Source organism: Centruroides vittatus, unplaced genomic scaffold (genome assembly GCF_030686945.1).
Source record: "Centruroides vittatus isolate TY-2023 unplaced genomic scaffold, ASM3068694v2 scaffold_3046, whole genome shotgun sequence".
Taxonomy (NCBI): Eukaryota; Metazoa; Arthropoda; class Arachnida; order Scorpiones; family Buthidae; genus Centruroides; species Centruroides vittatus.
The window spans coordinates 664,685-687,726 of NW_027122699.1; the positions used below are offsets into that span (position 1 = coordinate 664,685).

The 23,042-nt window shown below is 37.9% G+C and overlaps 2 protein-coding genes across 2 annotated transcripts in view; one reads left to right on the top strand and one right to left on the bottom strand.

Annotated features, from left to right (window-relative positions):
* The window catches only part of LOC136988056 (protein unc-45 homolog B-like), a 97,401-nt gene extending 76,272 nt beyond the window's left edge, over positions 1 to 21,129 (bottom strand). Inside the window, 3 exon segments of the mRNA XM_067285849.1 lie at positions 19,039 to 19,114; positions 19,116 to 19,280; positions 20,783 to 21,129. Of these exon segments, the coding sequence (XP_067141950.1) occupies positions 19,039 to 19,114; positions 19,116 to 19,250 (211 nt within the window). The 5' untranslated portion in view covers positions 19,251 to 19,280; positions 20,783 to 21,129.
* Positions 21,130 to 21,646: 517 nt separating this feature from the next.
* LOC136988048 (methyltransferase-like protein 22) lies at positions 21,647 to 22,697 on the top strand. Its single transcript, XM_067285835.1, has one exon. It carries the CDS (start codon positions 21,682 to 21,684, stop codon positions 22,585 to 22,587), a length of 906 nt encoding a protein of 301 aa, XP_067141936.1. The 5' UTR covers positions 21,647 to 21,681; the 3' UTR covers positions 22,588 to 22,697.
* The last annotated feature ends 345 nt before the right edge of the window (positions 22,698 to 23,042 follow it).

The window sequence follows — 23,042 nt, forward strand, 5'->3', positions numbered from 1 at the left end:
TAAAGATCAAATCCCTTAACTGGGCTTGGAGTGTTCTCCATGACCAGCCAAACGACAACGTCACAAACGTTAAACAAAGCATGGCTCAACAAGATTATTACAATAACTGCAAAAACATTAAGGATGAAGCACAACAGTACGGAATAGATATTTGTTCCTCCAAAATGGTGTACAACCAACATCCAGCCTATACTGACTCATTCCAGGTAAACTTCAGTACTGGCAGCACCAATCAACACTCCCAGTGGCAAGTATATACAGACGGGGCTAAAAATATCGAAGGCACAGGTGCAGCTTACATCATCATGAACACAACAAGCAACAGCATTATAAGGGAAGAATATCACAAACTTGCTGCCCACTGCTTGAACAATCAAGCTGAGCTGTGGGCAATTTTACAAGCCCTAATCCACATTACCAAAAATCCCAGGAAGTATCCAGGAAACATAGACTTTTTCACCGACAGCCAATATGTCCTACATGTATTAAACGGTACAACCAATCAAACAGAAGCAGGCAAGAAAGCTCACCTCCTCGCTAGAAACCTACAGAAAAGGAAGAACATCACAGTTAACTGGGTCCAGGGCCACAGTGGGATAATTGGGAATGAACGTGCGGACGTTCTTGCTAGAAAGGTGACCACTCTAACAGTCACCCCCTCCTTTTTTAAATTACCCATTAGCTACATTAAAAACCACATCAATGAACTGATCCTTGCAGACTGGCAAAATGAATGGACTAACTCAACCACCGGTCGAACCACATACAAATTTATGCCATCCATTAAAAAACAGCAACAGCTGCATCACTTGGTTCCCTCATACGGGCTCACTCAATGTATCACAGGGCATGGAAATTTCCCCGCCTACCTTTTAAGATTTGGGAAAACAGACAAAGATACTTGTGATTGTGATGACACTACAGTTGGAGATGCTCTCCATTATCTACTGGACTGCCCCCACTACGACTCTAAACGCCAAGAAATGATAGGATACTGCCTCAACAACGGTCAAAATTGGCCCCCTCAACTCGACTTCCTGTGTACAAACAACAAGGCATTTAAACTCCTGACTGACTATATTAAAAACTGTAACATCTATCAAACTGGTGGCTAACTACACCTCATCTCAACTCACTACTGTAGTTTATGTGTTGCTTGCCAGTCTGGGCTGGCAACTAAGTTTGTCTACAAAGATATTCGTCATGTAAATATTGTATATAACCTATATTATTTGTGTATTACTTTTTCCCTTTGGTGTTATTAACCATAGGGCTTTCTTCAAGCCTGAATGGCACTCTATGTATGTATATATCTGTTTTGTTTTCAAATAAATGCGATGCAAGAAGCTAAGAGATCCCATATTCCTACTTTCCTAACTTTACTACTCTATACCCCACCCTCTCTTCTCTCCTCCCCCCTCGACCTACTTCTCTCTTCCTTCTACAGGCTAAGTTGTTAAAACAGCCTCTTTCTCTAAGATCATGTATGAAACAGAAGTGACTGATGATCTGCTCCCATTTCCTGACACACTGCATTAAACAGACGAGAGTTCAGCGGTTGCGACTTGATGTAATTCACAATTTTGACGACGACTTGTAGGACAGACAACAATTCATCAGGCAGAGACTTCGCCATCAGTGCTTCCCTGTGTAAAAAGCAATGTACATTTTTAATATTAGGGTTTTTTTCAGAAGCCCTGGTTATAAATTCCCTAATTTTTCCCATTGTGGCTGCTGCTCTGTCTGTGCAAATGCTTATGCAGTTGTGCCATTCCAAATTATGCTCACTGAAGTACTGGTCTGTTACTTTGAATATTTCTTCTGCAGTGGTATAACCAGGTAGTGGCAGACAAAATAAAAAGTCCTCTTTTATTTCATATTCGTCAGTGTACCTCACATTTGATATGAGATGCGCGTGACCACTGATATCAGTAGCCTCGTCGACTTGTAGCGCAAAAATTCCACTAAGCCTTAATTTTTCAATTAACGTTGATTGAATGTCGCTAGAAATATCATTAATTCGACGTGAGATCGTATCTGCTGACGCAGGTATTTTTTCGATTTCCTTAGCGGCTTCTTGGCTAATCATAATCTTGACAACTTCTTTGCAGACAGGTAAAATTAAAGTTTCAGCGAGAAAATGAGGCTTCTTGGATTTAACAAGCATATTAGCGATCACGTAGTTTGCTTTCTGCGCTTTGTCTGATGTTTTGAAAGACGAACTCATAAGAGTTACCTGTTTCTTAGACTGGTCTTTCAAACGTTGAAAAAAGGCTTTGTCTTTTTGAGCCACCGATGGGTGTTTAGTAGTTAAATGTCGTAAAAGTTTACTGGGCACCATCGAATTATTACCCAAAGTTTCTCCACAAACAAGACATTTTGGGATTGGGCATGATTCGTCTCCGCAATATATAAAGCCATAACGTATATAGCTCTCATCATATTTTCGATTAACAAGCTTAGGTTTTTTCTTCGTTGACTCTGCTTCTTGGGAATCATTAGTTTCACTTGATGAACTTGCGGTACGTTTAAGGAATTTATCCATTATGACCTTATAAATAGACCTTAATACATACATGTATTAAGGTCTATTTATTTGTAATAAAAAAAGTCAATTACGTTTACGACGACACAATCACAAACTAGCAGCTAGTTACTGACGAAAAGCGATTTGTTTCAGTTTACAAAAGCGCATGACAATGATGACTAAGCTGGGCGCAGCATTACAATATCACATTGACACGCGCATGCGTGCGGCACGCAGGTGGGCTGTCCCGCTCCTCGCGCAACGAAATGCTTCGCTCGCAACTCTCAGCTATGTGTAGGTGCATTACCTTCACAAAACTTGACATTTTTTCGCAGCACACCAACTATTGACCACGATACACCAGTGTGCCGCGGCACACACTTTGCGGAACACTCGTCTAAGTGTCTGAGAATGTGGTGTGTGAGATGGATGAGTTTTAAGCAGCTATCAGACTTCACAATTCTGTGTAAAGCTACCCTACTGTCAGAATAAGTGCAAAAGTGTAAGTAGTGTCTTTCGTCCTTCCTACATCTAATGTGAATTAAGCTCATATAAATAGCTAATATTTCCACCTGTGCTATTGAGCAGTGTGTACCTAGACTTCCAGAAGCAAGAATTGTGAAGCCTAAGATTTGTAGTTTACTCTGACTTAGGCCACAAGGCCTAAGTCAGAGTAAACTACAACAGCAGGACCCACATCGTCATTGTCACCCATCTTGGAACCATCAGTATAAATCCTAAACATGGGATGATTACCTGGATCTTTGAAGTAAATGTTAGGGGCAAGCTGATGGGAAGGGTGGTAATCGCAAGTTGGGAGGGCATTTTTATTCATGCTAAATTTTTTGATATTATCAATCAAGTTCAAGCTGGGGGGATCTTACCTACTCTAATCATTTTGTCAACATCCAAGTCACTGTAATCTGACCGAGGTAAGGTGACAAGATTTTCCTGCTAAATAATGCGTTTAATTAAATCAATAGGGGTCAATCCTGACATTACCAAAAGGGCACTAGCGAGTGCAATCCTATAAGCCTTACAAATGCGGAGAGTTGCAATCCTTTGAACAGATAACAATTTTTTATGGCTATGGACTTTGGCGGCCACGTGGCCCCAGACCTCTACGGCATAGAGGAGTGCTGGCTGAATTGCACCCCTGTAAATAAGCTTAGTAGCGTTAGGGTCAAGGCTCCATGCATTCCTAGCAATACTAATGAGGGTGTTGGCCGTCTTTTTAGCTTTGTCCATGATGTATTTGATGTGGGGTGTGAAGTAGGGTTTCTCATTTCCCGGTCTTTTGCTTGTCCCCGCGGATTCCGGGATAAAAGTGAACTGTTTCCCGGGAAATCCTGGGACAAAATTAATTATTTTTAAGATATACAAAATATCATGAAATCAAATAATAAAATTTTTTTTGTTTTTTAAAGTAATTTAATACGTTCTGCAACCTTCAAAATCATATTAATAATGCTGTGTAAGATATATATTAAAAATTACCTTTGGAATTTTCACAAATAGAAAAAATTTATTAAAGTTTGCTGGAAACTGCATACAACAACAAAAAATGACTTTGAATTGAGTTGAAAATTTAAAGAAAAATGAATTTAGATCAAACTTCTAACTTAGAAGGTAATTTTTGATTTTTTAAATAAAATATAAAAATTTACAATATTCTGTATTATAAGATTTTAAAAAGCAAAGATAGTCAATACTCCGATCACTTGATCTAATTCTTATTTTAGTAATGAAAAGTCTTGCTACTAAGAATGCCTTTTTTGATTCAATTGATGTGATTAGAATCGTGTTTAATGCATTTAAGAGAAGACAAATATTATGTGTTTTTCACCTGTATTTCGAAAGATTTCTAGTTCATTTTTGAGATTGTAGTACTTCTTTTGTTCCCTAGTATTCTCTATTTGTCTACCTCGACTACTTTAATAAAAACATCATAGCCCAATAATTCGGCAGTTCATTTGTCTTTAATAATCAGATTATAAAGAAAAACTTCATACTCGCTGACCTTGTACTCGTTTGTATCCTGGCCCAATTTGCACAAATTGGCATTACGCAGTCATTGAAGCTACTGGGCATGGTTAAAAATTAAGACAGCATAAGCACAATTATTCCAGATATTACTGGTAAAGAATTTTGAGAGTCCCGCCACAAATAAGCTACGTATTGATTATTGACCATTTGTGACGTGCCATAACAAGCAAAAAATTAAAAAAAAACTAATAAGTAGGTTTAAAATTAATAAATACAAATGTATTCTGACAGTTTATGAGTTAATTATACTTTCTATTTGCAAAATTTCCTCAACCTTAACGTAAAATAAGAAAAAAGTGAATTTTTAAGAAATTTGCGGGATTTTCCAGGATATTTCCCAAGTTAAAAAAACAACCGAAATCCCGGAATCCCGTTTGAGAAACCCTAGTGTGAAGTTAAGTCTCTTGTCAAGAATAACACCTAAATATTTAATTTCCATTGTTTGCTTTATTCTGTGAGCACCTATTCAAAGGGTAAGTTTCCCGACAAGTGGCGTGTTTCTACCAACTATTATGCTTTCGCATTTGTCTGTGTTAATGGGTTGTCTATACTTAATACTCCACTGATGAATGTTATTGAGAATATCATTGCATATGTCCTGTAAGTGATCACTGTTCCTGTGTGAAGCTAGGATAATTGTGTCATCTGCATAGCCCTGTATCCAGCAGCGAGGAGGCAAGGTGTCATTTAAGTGGAGAATAGAGTTATAGGCTACGTTCCAGAGACCAGGACCAGACCTGGATTGAGGATGCACCAATAAGCAAAATGGCCGATTACCAATTGTCGGTCACGCATTATCGGCCAATACCGATTAATCAGTCGATTAGTGTTAATAATTTATCGTGTTATTAGTTAACTATATTATGATTATTATTGCATGAAATTATGTATTCTTAATAAAAATATAAAATTTCATACGATAAAAATAATTTTATAATAAATTGTTATAAAAATAATTTTCAATATGAAGCTTTTTTTTTTTTCAGATTTACATATTAAATTAGAATGATAAATTATTATTTTGATAAACTTTTTAATTTTAATTAATAGCCAAATTCAAACCCCTCATGGCTTCTAGTATTGCTTGGAAATTTTTTAAGAAAGATAAAAACGAGAGGTTTTCCAAGTGCAATTTAAGTCATTTTCTATATCAAGAGGTGGAAAAAAATGCTAAAACATTTACTACCAAAAACATAATAAATCATCTGAAAAAATGTCATCATGAAAACTTTTTAAAATAAACTTAAAAGATGAAAAGAGAAAGTTCTGAAATGAAAGAAGCTGGATGTTCATCAGTAACAACAGAAACTCATATCCAAAGATGAGCTACTTTAACTCAATTAATAGAGAAGAAAAAATTGTGGTATATAGATGATCAATGATCCAAAGAAGTTCTTTATTTGATTTGATAAATGATAAGTGTAAATATACAGCCATACTCTGTTGTATCAGATTTCGGATTTCAAAGATTACTAAAAAAAATCGTTCCTAATTAAAATGTTTCCAGCAGAAAATATCTTTCCGAAAATATCATCCCTGATATATTTCAAAAAGTTCAGTCAAAAGTTCAAAAAGTTATTCATGATGCAAAATACAATTTTTAACTGCTGATATTTGGACAGCAACTACAATAATTTAATACAAAATAATTTTCCTCTTTTAAATTTAAGAGCCTCACTGGTTGAAGGATGATTTTCAGCAAGAAAGAGCTGTTTTGCAAATTGTTTCCTTTGAAGGTTCCCACACAGCTATACAAATCAATGAACAGATAAATATGTTTTGAACAGTATAAGTTGACAAAAGTCATAAGATATCCTTAGTACTGAGAGATTCTGGAGCAAATATGGTAGCTGAAATCAGGAATTACAACTTAGAGGCATTATCATGCTTTACACATACACTGCAGCTGGCCACTAAACAAATGCAAATTTTCTCAACAAGATGTGAAAACTATAATCACAGTTAATAGAAATACTGTCATACATTTTAATCATTTTGCTGTAGCTGTAAGCAAATTGGAAGATTTGCAAGATGAGTTAAATTTACAAAAACACAAATTAATTCAAGATGTTCCTATTCGCCGGAATTCTACATACTGCATGTTGCAAATAAACTTAGAACAGCAAAAAGCCCTTGCCACATATGCTGTAAATATTAAAATTCCTACATTGAGCACATATCAGTGGTCTCTCGTTGAAAAAATTGTTCTACTTTTAAAACCGTTCGAGAAATTACTGTGGAAGCCAGCAACCGAGAAACCACCTAATTTTCAATAATTCGCACAATAGAGACTCTGAAATTATTCTTAATTATCAAAAGCAAAGGGCAGTAATTTCCTTTAGTGGCATTAATATCACAATAGAAGGACTAAATATTCAATAAAAAAAAATTTTCAGCATATATAGAAAACAAGTCTTTATGATTGTCATCTTTTATTAGATCCAAAATTCAAAATAAAATTTCAAAAAAAAAAAAAAAAAAAAAGAAAAATAGATATGGTAGAGGAAATAAAAAGATGGACAATTGATAGCTTAGATGATGTTGATAATTCAAAGTCTCAAGAAGAATTAAATTCTGAAGCATCTACTTCTGGAGATGATCAAGATGGAAGATAATCTCTAAGTTTTTCTAATTTTATTTGATGAATTTGCTTCTGGTAAACAAAAAAATGGAATAAGAGCATGTTTTTAAAAGGAAGAAAAAACGAAACAAACAAACAAACGTTTCAATCAAGAATTAGAAAAATATTTCCATTTACCTCTTATACAAAGACATAGTGACCCATTTTTGTGGTGTAGAAGTTCAAAAGAACTTTTCCTAATTTGCTCAAAATACCTATGAAATATCTAAGTGCCTCAGCATTTTCCATTGAAAGTGAAAGAATTTTCAGCACTGGAGGTAACGTTTATGAGCCGGCAAGGAATAGGCCATGCCCTGAAAATGATGAAATTTTCATGTTTTTGTATTACAATTTAAGAGTTTTAAAGTTTGGATATTAAATTTTTATTTGTTTTATTTATTTAAAGTTTAAACTTTAAATAAAAAAGATAGTTTTGACTAGGTTATATTATACCTTATGATATGTATTGATAAAAGAAACAATTTAAGTTAAAAATTTTTTTTAATATTTAGTTTGTCATGTAATAAATATATAACAGAAATTTATTATTTTTTTATTACTAGTCTTATAGGTAACATTCTAACAAAAATATTAAAATGCAAAATTGGCCAATTATTAAAATCGATTAATCGGGGAAACGGCCGATACGGCCAATTACCGATTACTTACAGATTAATCGGTGCATCCTTAACTTGGATCCCCGAGGACAGCCTCGAGCGATGGGTACGATTATGTCGTTTCGTGTTGTATAAACACCTGCACTCCTGTCGCTAAGATAAAACTGAAGAAGTTTGTAAAGATTTTGAAAGCAATGATGAGTGTGTAATGTGTGTTAGAAGGCCATCAGGCACGATCAAAGGCACCTCTAATGTCAATAGTGATAATTGCAGTTAACAGATAATAGAACAAAGGTTTTTGTTATGGTATAATAATAATAATAATAAAACTCCTATATTAAATATTTAGTTAAAAATCCATAAAACAGTAGAAAAAGTAAGGTAGGTTTTAGGAAAAAAGTATTGTTTAATTTGGAAAATTTTTTTAAAAGTATTAATGATATACAAAAATTTTTTTTATATCATTCAAAACACAGTTAATTTAACTGAGTCATTAAAAACCATAAAAATTAAAAACTACCATAGATTAACTAGCTTGGATATAGAGAATGCATGTCCCTCTGTTAGCTGGGCTATGGTAAAAATAAACTAAAAGAATTAAAGATAGTAAAAATTATACATATTAACAAATTAACATATAAAAGCAACTACTTCAAAATAAATAATCTTTTTTCAACCCAACAAAATGGTATAAATACGGATACAATTATTAGAACAAAATTGGCAAAATTTGTTACAATGGATCTCAATAAGCAGATCAGAAATATCGAAGGTATTTGTTCATTTTCAGAGATACACGAACAGTATACGATTAGCGTACGATCGTCGACGTACAAACTCGAAGGAGATTGTCCAGACAGTCGAACAACCTAAAAACAGTACAAAATTTACTGCAGAGCTTGACGATAAGAAAACCATAAATGCAGATGTAACTATAAAAAGAATGAATTCAGCATTAACATTTTCAAAATATAATAATTGTACAGGGTGTCCAGCCTGGCGTGGCTTAGCTGTTCGGCGTTTGTCTAGCATAACGCCGTGTCTACCTGAACGGCGTGTTTGGACTGATTTTTGGACTTTGAAGTATTCTAAGACCATCATGGCCTTACCTGAAGGTGACCTGTTGGCAGGCATCTCAGCTAATTTAGATATCATTATGTCATCCATCCCGGCTGATTCCCATGGATCGGTGACGGCAAAAAAGAGGAAAAGTGTTAAGAGCAGCAGCAATGGCGATGCACGCCGCTGCAAACTCATTGTATGGAATGGTGCTAGCATTCAGGACAAACACACCGGGGAATCAACACCAACAACTGAGCTATGCGGACATAGTCAAGAAAAGTAAACCAGACTGTAGCCAGACTACCAAATTAATAACAGAAATGGTAAGCTCAAACAAAGACAAAGATGTAAATAAAGATCTGATCATAGAGCCAATAGTTAATGAGAATGGAGAAAAACTCTGCCCGGAGGAAGTGATGGAGTCCATACAGGAGAATATAGACCCGGTAAGACTCAATATAGGTGTTAAGAATGTGCTCACTCTCCCCAGTGGAAGTATAAAAGTTAGGGTTAAAACTGACCGGGACTTAGGTAATCTGCGTGAAGCTATTGAGAAACTACCTGAGGTGAACGATAAGGTGAGGATGACTATACCAAACCTCCGTAACCCCAGGATAATCATTTTGAATGTCCCGCAGGAAGAGGAAAAATCAGGGTTTATTACAAGTATCTATGAGCAGAACTCAGAAATTTGGGAGAAAATGTCTTTGGAAGTTTTTACTGCTGGCGTTAAAATTACTCATGCAATCCCCTTTAAAACCAGAGAGGGGTGTAAGCATGTGGTTCTATCAGTAAAGCCAAACTTAAGAAACCTCCTAATAAATCTTAAACATCTGAGCTACGGCTGGAGATCCCTGCTTATTGATGACTATATTCCAGTCATGCGTTGTTACAAATGTACTGGATATGGTCATATGGCTAACAACTGTGACTCAGCAGTGAGGTGCAGTCATTGTGCCAAGAAACACTTATATAAGAACTGCCCACATAAGGAGGAGATACCTAAGTGTATTAACTGCAACAAAGCCAACAAGAAGGAGCCGGACAACCAAAAATACTGTAGCGAACATAACGCCTTTTCTCCAATGTGTCCGATACTGAGAAAATATAAAAAATTATTAGTAAAACAAACGGTTTATGAACAATAATAACAAGGCATTTACTGTCATTTTACTTTCTGACTCAGGCAAAATAATGGCCAAGCAAAGTATCAAAATTTTGCAAATTAACACCCAAAAGTGTCAAGCAGCTTGCTCACTACTTATAAAGACAGCCAACGACTTAGATGTCGACATTATTCTCATACAAGAACCATACACTATAAACAACGACATAGTCCGCTTTGGGTCTTGGAGAATTCTCAACACAAAGACAGATGGAAACAGAGTGAAAGGTGGTATCATCATTAGGAACTCCAACATAAATGCTGTATTGGCTCCAGACCTATGTACGAATAAAATAACAACCATGGCCCTACACCAGGGGCCAATTGATTATGTTATTAATATCTACTTCTCACCCTTTGAGGATGATAAAGAGTGTGTTAGTGAATTAAGTGATGTTATCAGGAAACTTGCAGGGGGGAGTTATATCATTGCGGGTGACTGTAATGCCAAGTCGTCCCTGTGGTATCATGAGGTGGAAGATGCAAGGGGACGGCTAATGCAGGATTTTATTAACGAAATAGACGCTATTTCACTCAATACTTAAGACCTGCCAACCTTCCAAACTGCCAGAGCGAAAGGCTGGACAGACATCTGTTTAGCCCCAGCTAACATCGGCAATAAGATCATTAGTTGCTCCACCATTCTCACCGACTCTGCGAGTGATCACAGGTACATTCTTACAGAGATTGATCACTCGCTGTCTAACCATATTAGTATTTCTCACTACCGCAGGCACACAAACTGGGAGCTGTTTAGCACTCTTTTCGGGAGTGCCTGGAGGAACTATAGCTTCCAGGAATTAACTAATAAATCTGAAGTCGATAGGTATGTGGAACATATCACAACAGCCCTTCAAATAGCCATTGAGAGATCCTCCATCTTGAAAAAAGGTACTCACACCACACACTGGTGGAACAATCATTTAGAAACTGAAGAGAGAGAAGTCCGCAAATTAAGGAGGAAGTGGTTAAGAGAGAATAGCCCAACAAGAAAAGATAACTATGGGAAGGATTATGCTGCAGCACTGAAAACATATAAATATCACATTAATAAAGAAAGGACAAAGGCTTGGCGTGACTTTTGTAGTAGACCGGAAATGGACCATTGGGGGGAACCCTATAGGATTGCCTTCAGAGGCAATAAAAGGGCAAATATTCCTAATATCACCGCAAGTCAACATGCAACAGGGAACTACAATATCATTAGTAACATCCGGAACCTACTATCCTACCACTTCCCTAAGGATACATTAGAAGAAGACATCACTCATCATCAAGATGTGAGAAGGGATATCTGTAACCCCTACAACGTTGAGGATGACAAATGGTTCTCATTCGTGGAGGTTCAGCGGGCCATTACCTCGCTAGCCAACAGGAAAGCTCCCGGGAAGGACGGGATTACAGCTGAAGCAGTCAAAAAAGCTTTCCACGAAATTCCTATTGCATTTGTGACTCTTTATAATGGCTGCCTAAATGTGGGCTACTTCCCAGACCAGTGGAAGCAGGCGAAAATCAAATTTATTAACAAGGTAGCGAATCCAAAGGAGGAGAAGGATTATAGGCCAATCAGTCTTCTCCCAGTACTGGGAAAGGTACTGGACGGCCTAATGATCGGTAGATTAAACTGGCACCTCACAAAACATAAGCTCAGAAATGACAGGCAGTATGGATTTAGACCGGGCAGATCAACGGTTACAGCATTAAAGCAGGTCACTGGATTTATAGAAGAGGCCTGGGAACACGACCAGCACGCCCTCCTCATTAGTGTGGATTTTAAAAAGGTGTTTGACAATCTGTGGTGGCCGGCGGTGAAGAAAAGACTAAGAGATGTGAAATGCCCTAGGAATATTTATGCGTTAGCGGACAACTACCTAACAAATAGGAAAGCGGGATTTTATGATAACAACATGGAAGTTGTCATTGACGTAAATAGGGGATGCCCCCAAGGCTCCCGTAGTGGGCCAGGTCTATGGTTCCTAGCGTACGATGACCTTTTGGAAACAATCCCCACCACGCCTCTCATAACTCTGCAGGGTTTTGCAGACGATACCCTGCTGTTGCATGAGACATCGTAACAGTGGCACTCTTCAGACCATGGGAAATGAGACGCTAAACAAACTAAGTGACTGGAGTACTCAGCACAAACTTCCCATAAACTACTCTAAGTGCATGGCACTGATATGTACAAGAAGGAATAAAAGGAAGCAACTCCAACGCCCAATGTGCTTGTACATAGATCAACGAAAGATTAAGGTGACATCCCACCTTAGGTACCTGGGGGTAACTCTGGACCCAACCCTGAGTTGGAAAGAGCATGTAGAAGATCAGTGTAGAAAAATAAGGCAGAAAGCAAATGGACTTATCCACATAGCTAGAAATACTTGGGACCTAGGCCCGAAACATTGTCGCCTAATTTATCGAGGAGCTATAGAGCCTGCTCTGCTTTATGCAGCCCCCGTGTGGGGGGATCGTGCAAATTTAATTCACTGTAAGAGAAAACTCCTCTCTATCCAAAGGGACTTTGCAATAAGGATCTGTAGGGCATACAGGACGGCGCCAACAGATGCCCTGCTGATCATTGCAAACATTATTCCTATTCATCTCAAAATAAAACTTCTTAGTTGGAACTGGAAATTGCTTAATGAGGACAACATGACAGAACTTACAGCACTGGACGCAACTAACAAAAAACATAGGGAATTCAGCGTTAAATGTGGTCATATCCTGAAACTTATGTATGAATACGGCAAAGACAAATTAGATCCAAAAAATGACTATATTGGTCATCCAGCAGAGGACATAAAAGTTATAACTCAAGGCGACTATAGTGACCCAGCCCAGCACCCAACCTGGAGAGTATTCACAGATGGCGCAAAAAATGAGAAAGGCACGGGAGCAGCCTTTGTTATCCAGGACACCTCCGACAACTTTGTTAAGGAGGAATATCATAAACTTGAGGCCCACTGCTCGAACAACCAAGCCGAGCTGTGGGCAATGATGAAAGCAATGGAGGAAATTACTAAAAATCCTCATAGGTATCATGGCTCTGTTACCTTTCTCACGGACAGCAGGTACGTTTTAAGCGTTATAGCAGGATCCGCAAAACGAACAGCAACTGGAACCAAAGTCCACTATATGGCAGCGAACTTACAGAGACTGGAAAATGGCCAACTTCGCCTGGATCCCAGGACACAGTGGCGTACCCGGAAACGAAAGAGCGGACACTCTAGCCCGGAAGGTCACGAATATTCAAGTTACACCATCGTTTGGAGCCATCCCGCATACTTATATTGCAAATCAACTTAGTTTCATTATTCACAATGATTGGCAGGAGGAGTGGTCTTCCTCTAGCACAGGGAGACTCACGTACGATTTCATCCCTTCTATCCATGATCGTATTAACATGCGGCACTTCATTCCTTCTTACTTCCTAACCCAATGCCTCACCGGACATGGGAATTTCCCAGCATATTTGAAAAGATTTGGCAAGAGTGACAGCGATGTGTGTGAATGTGACAATACCTCAATCGGCGACGCTAAACATGTTCTGCTAGACTGTCCAGAACACGACAACGAACGTCAAAAACTCATAGACTATTGTCTTAAGAACGGCCAAAATTGGCCCCCCGCCCTGGACTTTATGTGTAAAGATAAGGGTGCTTTCAGTCACCTATGCACTTTTGTAAATAACTGCCCAGTATACAAAGTGACGAACTCCGCCGCTAGGCAACCCCCGACCCCAGCCCCTTCTAACTGATTGGGGCTGGCCAACGTAGTGGCCTCGGCACCGGATATTCTCGGCCGCCACACAGTCGACTCGTCGTACGATACTAATCATCAGACGCAACCGTGAACCGTCAACATCATCGTCATCATCGTCATCATCACAACTTCAAGAGATAACCAAGAACTTAGCGGCTGACTTCAGGCCAATCCAGCGTGCAACCATCAGCAGATTAATTTGTGTATCGTGGAGCAACCGCAACTGCCACATTCAGCATGTATCAACTTGTAAATACTTGTACATATCTAATTGTATCTTCATTTGCCTAAATGGCCCTCTGTATATAATCTTGTTTGTTTTTCTATCAATTGCGATGCATGACGCCATGAGACCCATACATCCTTACCTTCCTTCTTAACACTCCTATCCCACTCCCATCCCACTTCCACTTCCCCTCCCTCCCCCCCACTCTCCTCTCCCTTCCTCTCCTCTTCTCTTCTCTCTCTCCCCACCCACTTTTCTCCTCTCCCCTCCCTATCAGGCTAAGTTGTATAAACAGCCAGATTGATCTTTACTTACCTGTACCTGTACAGGGTGTCCACAAAGTCCATGTGCAATTATAAAAATTTATAACTTTGTTAGTATTTGTGATAAAAAAAAAATCTGTAAAAAGTATTAGAAAGCTTAATGTACTTAGCTTTAAGTAAAATTATTTAGAAACTCCTCAACACAACAATTTAACAATTTTTCAAAACTTTAAAAATACTTCAGAACTTTTTTACAGATGCAAATTTTCAGAACTACATGGGACCCATGGAATTCAAGTGAAGAAAAAGTAAACTGTCTCCTTCGATTGGCTGAACTGAAATCTACTGTTGCTGTACAAAGAAAGTTTACAATTGAATATAGTAAAGATCTCTATTGTTAAATGAATGAAAAAATTCCAAGACACAGGCTCAATCCATGATAAGCCACATAATGATGGTGGACATGTGGAAACTTAAAACAATAAAAAAAAAGAACTTTCTTATATCCAATACATTCTACATAATTTCTCTATCACAAATACTAATAGTTATAAATTTTTTGAAATTTTACACTAACTTTATGGACACCCTGTATTATTAATAAAATCTTAAGTTACTATTCTCATGTATATTAAAAGAAATCTATTTCATACAAAATATAAAATATTATTAAATAGAACTTCTAATAAATATAAACATATTCAAGAAATTCAACAATAAAAAGAAAAAAATGTATTTAAATGATTATCTTGTGAAAATTATTCAACAGTGGGAGAATTAACACCTTGATATTTTAAGTTTTAAATAGTCATAATCGATCAAAACAACAATGTTAATACTCTCGAAATAATATTAAAAGTAATAATAAATTTTTTTCTTATATACTTATGATTTGTATATTTGAAAAAAGAGATTTTTAATAATTATAATATTGCATTGACATCATTATAGTGAAAAATATCCCAACAATTATCATTTAAAAAATAGTGTTTGTGAAAAAAGATATTGAGAGGAAATAATGCTGAATACTTTAGAGTGATTTACAGCATACCATGTGTATGTAGCCCTTTAAAATATTTATATTGGAAAAATTGGTAGAAAGACAAAATCAAAGAATGTACAGCAGATATAAAATATAGTAAACCTAATTCTTTTTCTTTATGAACATTGCTCAAAACAAGGACGAAAATAAAAATATACATAGGTACTGTACATAGGTAAATAAAAATACGTAGGTCGCTCGGAAAAAGCGACCTACGTATTTTTATTTACCTATGTACCTATGTATATTTATTTACTACTTTCTAGAGTTTCAAAATACTCTCCACCACACTTGATTCATCTTGACATATGCTAATACCAGCCATTAAACTGGGCCTTCCACTTTTCTTCTGAAAGTTCAGCACACTCTTGATTAAGCACTGCCAGAAGTTTACTGAAAAAAATGCCTTTCTTTGAGACTGTTTTGATTTCTGGAAATAAGCCAAAATCACAGGGGACAAGATCTGGCCTGTACAGAGATGATCCAAAATAGTTAGTCCAGACATGTATCCAACTGTATCCTTTGACTAGTTCACTGGAGCATTATTGTGGTAAAGGAGCCACGTGGTAGATGTTCTGGAGTCTTTGAAAGACTTTTGGCAGACAAGTTTGGGTGTATCAAAAACTCGTGACTGTGCACTGGTTTTTAGTATGACTCTCTCCACAAAACCATGTTTTTCAAAGAATGTTACAATCATTCATTTCTTTGTCAAATGTGATTTTTTGACCTCTTCTGGAATTGTTTTCTTTTCAAAGAGTCAAATCATGCTGAGATTTTGTTAGCATGTTATAATAATACAGCCAAATCTCATCACCTGTTATAATGCTACTAACATCTCTGTATGTCTTGGACTCAAAGTGTTTTAGCATTTTTTCACTTCTTTCTACCCTGATATGCTTTTTCTGGCTCCTTCCGAGTGTTACTTCAGGTGAATCACGTTTCTTTGATAGAACACAATCACACTACAGTCAAGAGAAGTCGAAAAACGTTTGTGCAGTGTACTGACACCAGACAATAGGTTTATAGTGAGATTTATTTGTCATCCAGTGTGAATTTTTTGTCTCCTGTTATGCTTCAGTCCTCCATCAATGAGTGGGGTATACAAAGCAAACCTTCCTTGATTCTAGCTATTTGTGAAGAATGTCATGATGCACTAATATGCAATAGTTCCAGAATTTGTCAGTAGGTGATCTGCCTGTCTTCACCAAGAAGTTTCTCTACAGCAGTTATGTTTTATGACGTCACTGTTTCTGCTGACTGACCCGAGAGTGGATTGTCCTCCACACTAAAATCATCACTTTTAAACTGTTCATACCATTGCATAATGGTCTTCAAAAAAGGATAATGTTCTCCAAGACAGGAGACATTTCTGCATTACTGATATTGCATAGAAAATTGTAATAGATAATCGTGCAATATTTGGTTTTCATCAATGATGCCATTTTCTGATATTTTATCACTGTGCGTTCAGAAAGTACCAGAAGCAGGAACATGACTCGGACCTTACCCCAGTCTGAGTTTTCACTCTCTCTCAATTGGCGAAAGACTTATTTGCTATAACCAATAGAAGACATTCGGGACAAAACTTCCCGAGCGACCTACGCAGGTTTATCCTGCACGGAAAAAGAAATTATCATATCCGTCCCTTAAAATTATCATATGGCTATCTCGATCTGTTACATTTACACCCTCTATTCTTAGAAATATTAACTAGATTCCCCAGAATCTCTTAAACTTTTTATCTGCAACCCCTTCTTACAATAAAAACATTTTTAGACCCCATTCTACAATGAAGTTTTCATAACTCCCCCTTATAATATATGGTGCAAAATAAACTCTTTGAATGGGCATAATCTAAACTTTACTTTTTGTTTTATAAAATCTTAACATATCAAACATTAATATATAACACAATCTTTATATTTTTATTTCACATAAACTTTAGTTTCTCCAAATTTTTGAGTCTAAAAATTTTTAGTCCATCCCTCAAGTGTTGCGTTTAAGAAACTGCTGCCTTGTGTTAAAAGGCCTCGGTTCTGGACAGCTCACTAGGTGGAGCCTACTCTGTAATAAAATGTATTAATGTAGTACCTATATTTTGTGCAACTTGAAGCATTATGGCATTTCAACGGAACATTTATTTGTGCAAGTTTTCTTTGCACATCAATTTGAGCATTTTATCAATCAGTCTAAAAGTATAGCAGTTAGCAGTCTCAATAATTAAGAATAATTAATAACAGACAGTAGCCAATCTAAGTAAAATCTTCCAAATATTTAGCAGCTCTCTAATGGAGAAAGAAAGACAGAAAATATCGACGAGAAAGCAATATATACGAAAATGGCAAACGTGAATTGAATTTTTAAAATAATTATTAATTAATTTGTGTATTTTTAAAATTATCGTACAAAATCCTATTATCGACACAAGCATTATCATATTAATACAAATAACCATACAAATATAATAATTGACAATCCTGGACCTACATAACATTAAAATAATTGAAAAACAAATTAATATTTATCAAGAGAATTTAAAGCATGTATATATTAAAAGAAGAAAAAAGTCAAATAGGCCTACTTAATAGAAATTTGAGTATGTAAATAACTTCAAAGTGAGGATCACCCCTATAAAATGCTTCTCCTATTATTTACAATAAGAGAAAAAAATAGTGTATTAATTTTCTGATTTAGCAGGTGCTGATAAAAATGTAATTAATTTTATATTGTTTAATAATATAGAAATAAAAATGTGGATATAATAGTCGACATTAGCCGGTTTACCAATTTAGACGTTCGACAAGATCTCGAGCTCGATCGACGTATAAAGAATTATTTTTGGAAATTCTGTACGGATAGAAAATGTCGTCGTGTCTGTATTAGTAAAGTATTACCAATTATGGAGATGTTGAGCAAAGAGGATTTGATTGTATGTTTGAAAAAAACCAGAGACCAAAAGAAGTAGGTCTTGAATATTGACTATAGTAATATTTATGGATGAATGTGATCAATATTTGTGTAGGCAATGATGAGAAGTTATGCAGAAATAAAAATCTCAAAATGCATATTGCCTAACCATAATAACTCAGACACCTTCCGGTACTTATTCCGGCAAATATGTTTATTGGAAAAATGACCTTTCAATCACTTTCAGCAAATTTGTCGGGTTATTATGCATTTCCATAAACGGAATACGATTAGTCAAAAAATCTAAATGGAACATTCTATACGAGCAACTATTCTATTTTAATTGCTTACTTATTATTGCTCAGTGTGCAAGCATATATTTATAAAATACATGAATAAATAATTAATTAAAATACAATAAAATAAATGAGTAAATAAATATGTAAACACAATATACGTAAAATATTGTAAATAAATATATTTTATGTATTGTATTTATTATATATTGTATTTAAATAAACTAAAGGTTTTTCTACCAGTCTAGAAAGTGCTTAAATGAGTTTGCACTGCAAGTAAATAATATAAGAATTAAAATACTACTGATAATTAAAAAATAGTCTTCTGTATATTGTTGAAATCACCTGAAGATATCATTAATATATCGAATCGTTCATTACAGTAAATAAACTGCGAGATTATTTTGTAATATAAATAGATATCGAAATAATAAAAGCAGATATTAATAAATTTAATATTGTAAGATTAGTAGTTCGTTAAAAAACAGTTAGATCGACGACTTACAAACGTTGGCATCCTTTAACGCTTTTTCATACTCTTTTAACTTCAGGTAAGCGGCCGCACGATTTTTTGTAAAAGACAACAGATTCTGGATCCTTGGCCGGAACGAGTCTGAGAGCTCTGGTGTAACATTCCAACGCTTCGTTATAGTTTCCGGAAGCAAACAATTTATTTCCTTCTTTCTCGAAGAGATTTGATTTGTTCCATATCCACATTATTTGTCATTTCTTTAATATCTTCTGTAACTGGAAAAATTTGTTCCAATAAAATTACAATTAATTTTTGCCAATTAATTTACAATTAAAATATTTTAAATTGTCTATTCCGTACATTTTACGAGGCAGTAATATCACTTTTCTCCCAGAAAACAGTTTCTCTTTACAACTGGCTAAACAAGAATATAATTTGGACATAAGAATAAATATTTTAAATTTTAAAACGCTGCACTTTTTACTTTGATTTATCACACTACGAGAATTACAGTTAATAACTTCGCGAGAAATAAGTAAGTTCACGACGACAGAAATAAAAAACAAGGATTTTTGGCAGTCGAGAAACTAAATGCTAAAATAAAATTCGACAGAACGAATACCGTATTTCATTTCTTAGTCAAAATATTAAACGAACACGAATTTTACGGTCTCGTATCGTTCGACGCCATTTCAAAACACGTAGGTTTACATAATTCGCAAACCGGTCGTTCCGGTAAGACGGCAAGATTTTACCTCCGCGAACATTAACGGCACCTCCGGAGTTGCGGGTCTTCCTCGAGCCGGCAAAGAATAAATTTTTAAAAAACCCACAAGTTCGGAAGCAACGGTTTGCAAGACAAGGCACCGCGAGAGGAATTCCGAGACCGTACGGTTTGCGGGCGTTAACAAAAACTCGAGTCGAGAAAACCAAAACGGCATTCTAAAACGACATTTCAAATCGACAGTTTCCTACCGGCAAAAAGAAACGAAAAACACCGGCGAGGAACGAGGGCGGCCGCCGAGGCGTATTCGGCACGAAGGGTCGGTACCGAATGCCACGCACCGCAGCAAAATGCAGGTAACGCACCGCGAGGTTCGTCCCGGGAAACCGAGAGAAACCTCCAAAAACGGCACCGTCCGACCGAACGGTCCGGGACGAGCCGAAACTCCGAGAGGAGGGCCGACGACGGCGGGCCGGAAAAGTCGTCCACTCGGCAAAACAAACCCGGCAAACGTATGCCAAAACCGAACGCGTTTCGACGTTCGAAAGTAGCCCGTCCGTCCGTCCGGCGAAGTACGACCGGGCGATTCGCCCGGGGGAACACCTTCCGGGAGGTCTTTTTAAGCATAATTGGCCCCCGTTCGGGCGCAAGCAGAGAAAACCCAGGAAACTCCAGTCGCAGCCGGGCACAAACTCGCCGCCGAACTCCCGGCGTCGGGTCGCAAGTAGCCCCTAAAATCTCTACCGGTCCGTAATTACAAAACAGAGTCCTTAACGTTAGAAACGTCAAAGTACGACAATTATTTCATATTTATCGATTTCTCGGGAGAATTTTTACGAAACGAAGACGGAGGAAACTTAATTCCTAAGAAAGGACGGTCCAAATTTTCAAAAACGAAAGCTGCCATAAAATAGGAAATTATTCACTTTCGTTGTCGATTTAAGGAAATCACACGAGGTGAAAGAGAGAGAACTAGGCAAAAGAACGATCAGTTTACTTTCTTACTGCAATTAATTAAACTAGTAAAGTACTTTTCACTCAGCAAATACTTACCTTACAGTAATTTACACGAATTGACGAAGGAGGAGAAGTGGACGACGTGCTTCCGAGCCTTCTACTCGCAGTATATATACGTATTTCCTGCTTCCGAAACTTTCTAGAACTCGTCTAACTTTGGAGCACGACCGTTTACTATATTTAGAAATACCAAGCGACTAACTCACTTCGACAATCCCCAAACACGTGCGAGAGACAATTGCATGGCGCGCCTAAATAAATAGCTCGGAATCGTAATTTACCGGGAATCGACCGAGTTCTTCCCGCCACCGGGAAAACCATACGCGATTTTCGTAAACGAATCCGATCGATGCCACCGCGCCGTCCTTCGTCTCCACGGCCGTCGGTAGATGGCAGCACTCGTATCGTTTTCCCCATCGCACGGTATTCGCCTTATACATTCCAGAACCTTTTGTTTATATTCTAATAATTTTTTTTCCTCGTCATTTTTAGTTAACGTTTACGCATCGAAACACAAAGGGCGACGGAGCGATGCTATTTTCGCCGCTGCCCATCCCCGCGGGTCGAGTATTTTACCTACGTCGGGACATTTCGGTAAACTCCGGCAAGAGTTATACTTAAAACACGCGTTTTACTTTAACGTTTTTAGATTCCAACGCCTCCGTGTCGTTACGTTTAATTGCCCGATCGCGCTCTTATATTAATACGTAAAGACAGGAGAAATTAGGGGAAAATTAGGGAAATTTCCCTAACCGGAATACTCCGGCCACAAATATAATTTTATCGAATATAATTTTTTTACGCTAGTGACGACTGGATATATTAAAACGAACGGTATAAGTGTTTATTTAAGAATTTTAGAATAAACGCGATAATTAGGGGATTTTTCGTCCGGGAGGATATCCGGCGAAACAATATGGCCGCCGGTAGAAAGAATGGAAGAAGACGTGGTATTATCGGACGTGCACATTTATACGGAAAACGCGACGGTGGAAGGTTCCGAGATTTACGCCGCGTTGCCGGAAAGGTGGAAAGAGCGAGTAAAAGTGGCGCGATCTCGGTTCGTTTTCCGTCGGCCCGGCCGAGGAGAGAATGCGAAACGGCGCCCGACTAGGGATCCGCCGGCCAGCGACGAGGACGGAGATCTGTTGATAGAAAGAAAGGAGGAAGGGCCCGAGAACGTGCTGACCCTGGTCCATCTGACGGCCACCCCTCTGAGTTTGGTGGGTTCGCAGGTGTGGAGAGGGGCCACCTATCTGGCCGACTTCATATTGCACGAGGGATGTTTACGATTCGGAAACAAGAACGTGCTGGAACTGGGCGGAGGAACGGGTCTGTGCAGCATCCTGGTCTCGTCTTACGCTCGTCGGACGTTTTGCACGGATCGCGGCGCGACCCAGCTGGAAATATGCAGAGCCAACGTGGAAAGTAACGGCAACTCCGTCCGGGTGAGAGAACTGGACTGGACCTCTTCCGATCCTCTTTCGCCGGAGGAAGATTCGGTGGAGCGACCGGGACAGAGAGGAGCTGAGGAAAACGGAAGTCGGTCTTGGCCTCCGAACGTGGTGTACGACGACCGTCTGACCCATTGTTTTCTGCAGACACTGGACTGGCTGCGGAGTTACGCTTCTTGGCGGGTGGCCTACGTGTCTCTGGAGAGGAGGATCAACTTCGCCTCGGAGACGTTGACCGAGTGCAGTCCCGCCTACGACTACTTCGTCGGCAGACTCGACTCTCTGCGCCACGTCTACGACGTTGATCGCTGGCCAGACTTTCCGCAGTACTTTCGCTACGAAAGGACGCCTCAACTGCAACTGTGGACCATCTCTCCCAAGACCTGATTGGCGCAAGATTCCACCCGCTTTTCCAATTTGTCGGAAATTATAATGAAAGCGCCGGTTTATTCGACTTTCTCTTTCATTTCCCAATAAAACTTTAGAGAAATCCGGTAGACGAGAGAGCGAACCAATTCCGCGTTTAACGCGCGCCATCCGACCGGCAAGTCGGATTCAAACGGGTAGATCATTTCTTCTGCGGTCGACTGTCGGTTTTAAAGACTCGCAACCTCTTCCGAAAAGCCCGTCTTCCAGTTTTTCGGCCATTTTATCGTGGTAAAAGTCGAGCGGAAATTAATCGGTCACGTGTCGGTAATGTTAATATAATCCCCCGGGAGAGAATTCGGAATACAAATAAATATTTTCTGACGGTCGTTAAGTAAAAAAGTACAGTAACGGGTTGCTTAACTTTCCCGGCAAGATTTAAAACTGCATATATGGCGCCGCCAGGCACTGTATTT